This window comes from Grus americana, chromosome 5, assembly GCF_028858705.1.
Source record: "Grus americana isolate bGruAme1 chromosome 5, bGruAme1.mat, whole genome shotgun sequence".
In the NCBI taxonomy this organism is placed as follows: Eukaryota; Metazoa; Chordata; class Aves; order Gruiformes; family Gruidae; genus Grus; species Grus americana.
This window is the reverse complement of record NC_072856.1, coordinates 29,967,966-29,978,520: the sequence shown is the minus strand read 5'-3', so window position 1 is coordinate 29,978,520 and position 10,555 is coordinate 29,967,966. Positions and strand designations below refer to the sequence as shown.

Sequence of the window (10,555 nt, the reverse complement as noted above, 5' to 3'; positions counted from 1 at the left end):
CCCGTGCTCAGCCTCCGGGCTGTACTGAGGCATTGAAAGAATGTAGGTAACAGCTGCAGATGTGGGCATTTAAAAGCCCTTTTGGTTTTGCAGGTTGGGAGTGTCCCTTTTTACAGGAAATAGGAGTAATTTCATGGAATCATCCCTTTAAGGGAAGAAACAAACTAGGAGGGGAGAAGCACTGCAAAAATCCAGGCCCACGTTGCATCGCAGTGTTAGCACCAACAGGAGTCAGCATGATTTTTCCTAAATGTTTTAAAAGACAGAACTCTTGGTAGCTGTGGTAATAGGAACTGCAAACACTAACACGCTGACCTCCTTAATTGTAATGAATATGTTCTGCATCTTTTCTGTGTCTGGCTTTTCATTCTTACCTATTCATTATCTGTAGGTAAGTGAAGGGATTAGCATGCAATTGCACCTTTGCCCCAGCCCTTCCGATTATCACAAAGGTGCATGGAGAACTGGGCAGCCCAGTGAGGTGAGTCAGCCCGTAGGAACCTAAGGAAAGCAGCATTGGGATTTTTGAACCCCTCTCAAGGCATGTGAGTACTCGGCCAGTCCTGTCAGGAGAGTGCCACTGAGGAAGCAGAAGCTAATGAGATGGTTGGCAGCACCATGTTACGCTGTTCTGTAGCCCAAAGAGTGATCAAAGTAAAGATATTGCTAACAGTCTGAGTGAAGTGAGCTATTTGTGAGACTACAGGGTGCACCACCTGAATGAAGGGAAATCTGTCTGCCACAGCGAATACAGGAGAACATGGGTGGTAGAGCAGGACTCCCTTCTGAGAAACCCTGTGTCAAAACCTGTTCACATGTAAAACTCTGCTTTGTATGTGCAATATCCCACTGTCTTACTAGAGTGATAAAGCTGCAGAGGAGGCCATCAGGGCCTCATTTCCAGCAGGGCTGGTTTCCTCATGCCCTGATCATGGTACGCTTGTCACCAGGTAGCAATGGGTGAGAGCCATGTGTCTCTCATGCCATTGAACTTTTGTATCTTTGAGCTCCTCCTGAAAGTCTGTTCCTTGCAGGGTTCCTACTGAAGCCCAGCACCTGCAGCCTTCATGAAGCACTTCCCCCGCACTCTTCCCACCCCTCCAGCTCTTCATCTGAGAACTCTGGGATGTCTTGTCATGTCTCCAGTTTCTTCTTCCTTGGGTCCTGAGGTCTCTTTTGTGCCCTTCAATCCACTATTGGTTATCCCCTTTTCTCCATGCAGTTGGGTGTCTTATGTGGATGTCATGTGTGACATCCCAGCTGCCCTAATGCTTATAGTATTCATGCTTGTTCCAAATGTGACCAAACCTCTGTCATTCATACTTGAAGCTTCTGGAGGTACCATTGCAGTATGGAGGAGACATGTGAGACAAAGAGGAAAGATTAAGAAAACAGATAGGATAAAAAGCAAGGGAGAGAGGAAGGGGAGAAGGAAAAAAAATTGTATAATACCTGAATAGAAGTGAAAAAGGGAATTATAGCTATGTGGTATTGAGATGGACGAAGGAAGAAAACGGATATTTTTGGAAAGCCATGAAGTCAATGGGAAAGAAAAGATGGAGGGAATGGAAAGAAGAAAAGAAAGAGGAAATCAGGAACAAAAAGGTAGTGGAGACAAATATTTAAAATGGAGATAAAAGTATATTCCTCCTCTAGTTTCTTCAAAAAGTCTAGTTCCATTAAAAAGAATAGAAACTAAAAAACCTTAATCCAGAAAACATGATGGCATTAAATCCTGCTGCTGGAATTCTGACTACTCTGGGCTTACAGACACCTGATGTGCATACTCTGAGTGCTTTCTAGCTCCCAGCTCTTTCTTCTTTTCTCTGCCCTTAAACGCTGGGAAAAGATGGTCCCTTGGCCCCTAGCAGTATGACTTTTCCTGCCAGCTGCTGCTTATTGCACCCTTCTGTCTCTCAGCTAATAATCTGTAAATTAGTTGTAAATATATGAAATGTTTTCTCTCCTTTCTGCTGAGGTAATGGAGCATCCCTAGAGGCTGATAACTATCAGGTAAGGAGCTGTAAATTTCTACATATATTAATATGCACTTTTAAATCTTGAGCAATGGATAGTTGTTTCTTTAATTTTGCAATTTCTGCTACTCAGCTGGCTGACATCCAAAATTGTTCCAACCAGTCTTGAAAACAAGCCATGCTCCAAATTCCTCCTTGAACTGCAGTAGTTTTGGTTTGGTATCTACTTTGTAAACATATGATGTAGTTTATTTTTGAGATTTAACAGATTATGTGATATCCTAGAATTTGCTACAGATTAAATGTTTTGGTACCACGTGTAGAAGAGTATTCAGAAAATCCTTCATAAACCCTTAACCTTTTCTGGTCACTCTCAAGCTCTAGTCCATGATTGCTGCTGGTGCAGGAGCTGATGGCCTGTAACCCACAGCTGGTTTGGGGCACGGGAGGAAGTACCATACTGGCCATACTGCCCTCGCCTGGTTTCCAGCTCGTGAGGAGACGATAAACTTGCGTGTAGTGTGCAGAAATGTGGAGCATGAACAGTGATTCAGAAAACTTTGGGAACCATTTTTCTAGTTCACTGTACTCCTGGGAAACCTTCTGCAAGTACAGAAAACATCTCACAGGAAGACAACTCCAGGCACAGAGGGCTTTCTCACTGTACAGGTAACCATTGAGGACTGTACATTTGCAACATGCATAAAATCAGAGAGAGATAAAATGGAGCATAAATCTCCGCTTCAATTAGGCTGCTCTAAGACTGGTATGGTAAGCGCTGGGCTTTAACCAGTGCATCAGTAACTGTAACACGAAAGAAACACAGACAAGCATTTAACTGTGAGTGCAGTGATGTAAAAAAATCATTAATGATGCCAGTCTCTCTACTGGGCAAGTAATATCTGTTTACTAGTAATAGCTGTGTACTAGTTATATGCTAGATGCAAATGTTGATGCATACATGTAATGGAAATAAAGTGCCGTACTTTTCTTAGTATGATCGTCATGTCCTAACAGGAGTAAATTCTACTACTTTTAAACTCTTTGGTTAAAGACTTGCTTTAAAATTAATTTCCCAGAAGACTCCTTCTTACCTGTGACAGAGGTAAGACGACAGGCAGCAGCAGTGCCCCTGCCTCCTGTGAGTTTCCTCTCCTGCTCCACATCTCCTTCTTTCACTCACTGCACAAGTGATGGTCTAAGACACCGCTCCTCCTGCAGCCGAGCAGAATGCCCATCTGACTCCGCTTTCCAATGCTGGTTTTTATGTAGAAGTATCTATGTGTTTGAGAGTACTGAGGCAGTCACAGCCAGTCCTTGTTGTGTTTCCAGCTTCCAGAATAACCCCAGGCTCATTTTGCCTGGCCTATTCAAAGGCTACGCAAGCATATGCTGTTGCAAGGCATTTAGGGGGACACTGGCTATCAGCAGTTTTGGTCCAGTCCAAGAACGTGATAAGAGAAATCACAAAGCTATATTCGAACATGTTGGAAAATGTTAACTTTGTAATGGAGCTCCATTTCTCCACAGCCTGTTTCTGCAGTCAGACGTAATAGAGGTACCTTTGCCAAGTGATTGATGCTTCTACAAACTGGGCTGTAGTGTGAATAAGAAACCTAAGTATTAGAGGGAGTACAAGGTCTATCAAGCATTAAGGGACGAGAGTAGTGTGCTGTTTGCTGCTGGGGCAACTACGGTTAGATCTTTAAAGCAGATAGGTTATTTTGCTTCACCTATCCTTAAATTACTGAAATATAAAATGTAAAGAAATAAAATAATTCTACCTGGAGCCTTTGCTTTTCATTCTACAAATTGAGACCATCCGGCTTTGTACATTCAGATTTTAAATTAGATAACACTAGTTCAGTCGTTAATGAGAGCTTTGGAGTTTTCTTTCTTGATGGCGTTCCCTCTGGAGTCACTCAGGTGGGAGCAGAATACCTCCATTTAGCTGAAGGCCATATAGATCATTCCAGATGACTGAGTGTGCATATAATGGGAAATTAACTCTGCAGACATGGAAGTCTGTATGAAGAATCCACCTGTTCTTCTCCACGGGTTTCCTTGAGGACAGGGAATCTCAAGTTTCTTAAGATTTGTCACCTTGAGAGGGGTTTCTAGGTGAATATAATCAGTTACGCTAATGTTCCTCTGAACTAATCAATCAACCTTGGGAAACCTGGCCTGCTCTAACAAGTATACCGGTATTTTTCGTGTCTCATGACAGGTCTTCCAAGGTCAGACAGGTCTTTTCTGGTGAGGCTAAAACAAAAAGATGAATGATTGTTCTCTGAATTAAGCTGCAAGAGGAGTTCTCCAGGATGCAGCTCAGAGTGTCCATGACCTGAGGCCAAAAGATGCTCCTTCAAGTACTTCAAGTGTGGGCAGAGCTACTTTTCATGCTGGAAATGCAGATGCTATGACACAGCCTTCTGTTACTGGAGCTGCTAGTTTGTTATTCATTTGTTTTTCTGTGTTAGAAGACGGTAATTTCCACTGGGTATGCCTGGAGATGTTCATGTGCTCTTTTGTTCATGCTCTTTGGTTGAACAAAATCTCTGTAAACTAAAACTAATAAAACTAAACCACTGGATACTACATTCCATTCACCTTGACATGAATTTCCTGCAGTTGCCATGTAATGTTCAATTGCCTTTCTCTGGAAAATGTACAAAAGTATAATTCTTGCCTGCTTTGCAGAGCTATTATGTATTTCCTTGCTTTTTTTGTTGAATTTAAGGTACTGCCAGGTGCAGTAGTAGTCCTGGGTAATGCTTGTAGCCATAGGCATTGACCTCAAGATCTCTGCTAACCTCCACAAATGTCCACCTCCTTCTCCCCTGCCTTCTGATTGCACACGATCTGGTACTGCTCCTCCGTGCCCCTCACTCACCTCCCCTACCTACTGCTCACCTCTGCAAACCGAAGACCCAGCCCTGTGCCCACACCTTGGCCCTGCTCCCCCGGGAAGAAGAAACGGGAGCAGCACAGGAGGAGCTGGGAGCTGCTGTTCCATGCAGTAACCTGTCAGGTGGTGGGGGTGGCCCTTTCCAGGGGGGTCACTGTGTGGTGCAGGGCAGGTGAGTTTGGGTCCCCCTCGCCTTTAGGGAGGCTTTGACCAAAGTGGACAGGTGTGTGCCTGCACGCAGGCAGGTCACTGGTAATTATTTATACACGGAGGCTTTTCCAAGTCTCAGTTTCCCCCACACAGGAGCTGCTGTCGCGCTCTGATCAGGGCAGTCCCTGTGCCACAGGTGGGGAAGAACTGCATTTGAAGGAGCAGGGTCCAGTGGTGGTGCCCTCCATGCTTCTCTGCTTGGCAGGATGGCCTGGGTCTCTGCTCACCACGGAAAAAGGGTGGCAGCAGTGCTGGACCCAAGGGGCAAGTGCAGGCTGGGAGAGGTTCCCAGACAGATGAAGGTACCGCATCCCTTTTGGCTGTTGTGTTTGCCCCATAAGATCCTTCCCTGGAGCAGTCATCCTTGGCGCTCCACTGTCTTTGGCAATGGGAGGGGAGTCCTTTGCTTATAGAGATGAGATGGGTGGGGCCTCCGGTCATTTTATAAAATAACTTGTCATTGACTCCTACAGGAGTAAATCCTGCCAACATGTCTCAGGAACTGCTGCCCATGGAGGTGCCAGAAGCACTCTATTACATGAATCCAGGGAAGTTCATGATGCCATCAAATGCAAAAGTACTACAGGTAAGAAAACGGCTTTAAAAGTTTGCTTAAGGTCCGCTGCGTTTGACAGAAAACAAAATCCTGCTTTGTGAGTGTATTTATATACAAACTACTGTACAAACTTACTGTCTGACAGGACTAGGCAGCAATGTCTCTGCCTGAAGGAGTTTGAGGTGAAATGTTCTCTTTGTGGCTATCAGTGGCGAAAGTCCTCTTGACTCCACTGGAGGCAAAGATGCTGGCTTCATAGGCAGAATGAGAGAAGCCAGCCTAGCAAGGGGACAGAAAAAGAAGAGAAAGTGGAAAAAATGAACAGCGAAAGAAACAATTTTTAGGGGACTGAATTATCAGCCTGAATCTAGAGCCAGACTTTAAAGAACAATTTTCTTCCATAATTAAATGCTACTTTTATTAAAAACTTAATATTTCTGTATCAATAGCAAAATTTTGCCATGTGTATTAATGTGACAACCCCATTTTTTGTTTTTGGAAAAGGGATAAGGACAGGATAGAGAATAGGGATAGGAAATTGAACTGTATTTCCACATTCCCATTTTTGTTCTGAATTTTCCATTTCACTTTGCCTTCTCTCAGTCATTTCAAGACTTGCAATTAAGTTTTACTGTAGTATGTTATACATTGTTCTGTGTGCTCTTTGACTGGATGAAGGCACTTCACTTCTGGAAGTACTCTGGAAACAGAAACAGAATACTTTTGACATTTTTTATAGGAACTGTCCTTTAATGGTGTTTTAGTACAAAGTGTTTCAAAAGGCGGCACTCTATATTGTAGAAGTATTTTGGAACTTCTGTATCCTGAAAAAATTGAAATGTTAGATTTAAAATTTTGCAATTGCAACATGTTACGCGCTCTGGGTTCAAATCCAGAAAAGAGATTCTGGGATTTTTTAAAATTGAGATTTAATACTCCTGAGAGCAGGAGCAGATTGCCAAAAGATCACGCTCAAAACAAAAAGCCAACCTTTATTCACAGAATAGATGCAGAAGCACCTTTTGGTTATCTCACAGCTGAAATGGCTCTTCCTTCACTGACTTGTTGAAAGGATACCCCCGATGTGGATTTTGTACCAGCATGTGCTGAACCACATGGTGGTTTGTTCATTATGCTGAGCGCTGTAACACAGCTGGGTGTAACCAACAGCTGCTCTAATTGGGGTTTCAGCATAAGTTATTGCAAGCAGGAATTAATTATCTATCCTGCTGCTGCTGTTGTTTTACTGTTATCATTTATCATTTGTTTCTTTCTTTCTTTCTTCAGGATGAAGACTCAGACATCGATTCTTTGGGAGATGATGAACCGCAAGAAGAAAATGAAGAAAGTACTGTACCAGACAAAGGTGATTTCAAGGTATTATGCACAAGAGAATTTTTGAACCAAAGAGGGCTGAGGGATTTATTTTGCTCAAAAGAGGAGAAGGCTCAGCTAGACAAATAATGATGGCAGCAGTTTGAGTGTTACAAGGGAAACACCCTTAAATTTATTGTTTGGATCATTTTATTCCTCTTATGTTTATGATTTTCAGAATTGCTTGTTGTATTTCTCTGTTATGTTTTATGGGGAGCATGCAGAATATGTACTGTTTTAATCCCTCACTTGTAAAGGAAATCCATTGGTGAGCTTTCTGTTCTGCAACGTTTTTTTGTAACTGAAGGGCCAAAAGTAACAGGGATGCGTGTTCTGCTGTAATGGCTTCAGTAGTGCAATCTCTATCCTAGTAATTTATGGGAGGGTCCTGGATTATCGGACCCTGATTTTTCACCATTTCTGTGCTCCTTCAGAAAAAAACTGTAACACAGGATTCTGTGAAAGGAGTGATGCTTGAATGTTCTAGAACTATTCTTTGTGTTTGAAGATCAGTCATTTATTTTTGTTAGAAATTACTGATTTTGATAGGAATTCTCATTTAGCTACTTTGTTATCTGTGCAGTAAGTACAGGCATTGTTTCCTATCTGTCAGGATTAGAGAAGTTTAAATGAAGATGTGACTTATGTGTCTGAGACATATAATTCTGTAGAAATTTGCATTATAATCCATGCAGACAAGTTATTCTTAGACAAAATGAAGCTGAAAAGCAGCCTGTGGAGATACCAAAATTCTCAACTCTGTATAAGATGAAGAATTTTGTAGATAGTAAAAACAGGCCAAGAAACAATGAATTCATTATTCTTTAGTATAATACCTAGTTTTTACAAGGGGTAAGAAACCTAAAATAATGAAGAATGAAAGCAAAAAGATTTGAACTCCTGGGTTATAATTACCTATGATAATTATACATATGACAGGTAACTTCTTGTCTCCATTTCTTAATCCCACACAGTCATGTGTTTGTTTTTCTATTATCTGCTCAGGATACAGGCTTGGATCAAAGACATTTAAGGGTCGTGAAATTTTGAGGGGGCAGGTGTGACAGCAGTGGACCAAAAGAAGCATCTTATATGTATGGATTCATAGTCGCCTTCTAGACCTCTATATTGCCCCTGTCTTTCTCCAAAGGATTATTTTTCAAGTTTCAAAATTCCAAAAATTCATGGCAATTGATTGGTGATGGACTGATTTTCTGTTCTTGCACCTGATTGCATAGTCACTGTTTTTTCTTCTATGATCAGAGCATAGCACTCTATCCTATGCACTTGCATGGTCATGACTTGATTATTGCAGTATCATGTATTTGTGTGAAGGATACATACATGCCCTTATCTTCTGCTCTTTTTTTCTCAAATGTAAATGTTTCATCGCTGAAACACCAGAAGACTTAAATATGAGGGTCTCTGCCTGCTGAAAGGAATAATTTGTTAGAAACATACCACAGTATACCCCAACAACTGCATGTGCCTGTATGCCAACATGTTGATTTTTCTCTGCCTTGAGAAATCTGTATTATTCAGGCCTTGACTGGTACTTTATCCCATGCTAAAGCAGTGGGCAGAGCCAGCTCTGGTATTTCAGACCTCAGTGCTTATGTTAAAATATCTAAGGATTGCAGCAGGCCTCATACAACAATTAATGTGGAGGAAGGGAGGGGGAAAAATTGGATGCATAGTTCTGAATTCAACATGAGCCATGTCTTACCAGGGTAAGATGCCGCATACCTTAAGTTAAGTGGTACCTCATTTCCTTGCCAGGCAAGGTCTCCTTGTTCTTGCGGGGTTTGTGCAGCTGGGAGAAGCAGCTCTTTAACAGAAGAGGGGCAGGTTGAACTCTCACCCTTGTGCAAAGCAGGAGCTCTGGCTTCTGCTGAGTTTTGGAAGCTGGAAGTAGCTCCTGAGATCATGGGAAGAGTGAGGAGCTGCCACCCTGCATGGCGAGCTTGGGAGGAGGTTGCAGCTGCTGCCTCCTGTACAGGTGGGACTGTGTTACGTGAACCAGGATCTGAGGCAGGCAGGAAGGCTGGGTCCCACTGGTGCCAGGCATGGGGTCTCTGCCTCCCATGAGGGCAAGAGCTTGCTGTTGGGAGCACCTCCAGCCCTGGGCTCAGCAGCAACTGGAAAGGCAGGAGGTAACAACTTCTGAGCCACCCCCAGCTCCACGGTGCTTGCACAAGCACGGCACCAGCAGTGGCTCTGCTGGACTGCAGAAGCTGTTCTGAACCCAGGTGCCTCCCTGCCACCCTGAGTGGTAGTATGGGGATGCTAAAATACAGACTGCTGAAATGACGTGCTCCAGCATTCAAAAATGAACCTAGCAAAGTCAAAGGAAGCCACTTCCCATCAAATCATAACTTTGAAACAAAGTTTGTCTTATCCACATTTGACATAAAAATTTTAAAACATCTGTGCTTGAGATAGACCTCTAGGTTCCTCTGAGCATCAGTAATCAGACATAGAGATTTTCAAAGTGTGATGCATGTCCTGTGGTAATGTCTACCTTAGGATGAGGCTCCAGAAATGACCAACAGCTGTCAGATGTAAACACCTATTTTAAAGCTATCTGGAATTAGGTATAATGAGTCTCAACCCTCAGACAGTTAACGCTCAGTCTAGTTTCTTTCTCATATTTGTTCTGGTTGGGAAGGGTGAAGTAGGATAAGAGGGCTCTGTCTTTTCATGGATGGACTATCCTATTCCCTGGTTAAAATTATACACCTGGAAATAATTTTGAATGTGCAGTTGAATGCTCTATGTTTTCAAATGGACCTGTTTTTCAAAATCAGAAAAAATCTGGTTGTTAAACATCTGGAAATACTAAAAGATGGCAGCACTGAAAGGGCTATGCAACTAGCCTCAGTTATCAGTCAGTTAATAAACCTCTGCAAACATCAGCATTGCTGTGCACTGAGAGTGTCCATGCTGCACTGATCAATATTTGAAGTTCTGCTTTTTGGAAATGTATTTCAAGCACAGTATCATGTGCAGTCATACTCCCAAAAAGGTTCAGAGTCCCATGATGGGTGTACGTATGAGGAAGCAATGATCTGAACGACATAATTCTTGTGGCCTTGTGTATATCCATCATGCTCCTGTAGGCACTGATGAATTTTCCCTGCTGAAACAAGGTTATTGTGACCGTATGCACAAAAGAGATGTTTCCATCCAGCTAGGGGAGCTTTTTAATTCACTGATATCCAACCAAGACTTCTGCTAATTCTGTTGAAAAGTGGGTCTGATTAGAAGAAGTTGTGCTACAAATAAAAAACCTGAAACACATGGCTTGTGAAAACGAGACGGTGGCAGCAGTGGTCCTCAGCACCCTCCCGGCCCCTGCGCAGGCCCGCAGCTGTTGATGGAGGTGCTGCAGCCCCAGCGCCTGGAGGAGGCGAAGGAAGGAAGCAATTAGAGCAGCTGCTTTTCCGGCGTGGAGCCTGGGTTTGTCAAGAATGAGGAAGAGCTTCAGAGACATGGCCAGACGCAGCAGCCAACCGTGCTCATCCCAGCCAG

General features: G+C 43.0%; 1 protein-coding gene across 1 annotated transcript in view; it reads left to right on the top strand.

Annotated features, from left to right (window-relative positions):
* The first annotated feature begins 5,584 nt into the window (after positions 1–5,584).
* The window catches only part of LOC129206741 (uncharacterized), a 54,604-nt gene continuing 49,633 nt past the window's right edge, over positions 5,585–10,555 (top strand). The window contains exons 1-2 of the mRNA XM_054826520.1: positions 5,585–5,680; positions 6,938–7,027. Coding sequence (XP_054682495.1) covers positions 5,585–5,680; positions 6,938–7,027 — 186 coding nt within the window. The remainder of the gene's footprint in view (positions 5,681–6,937; positions 7,028–10,555) is intronic.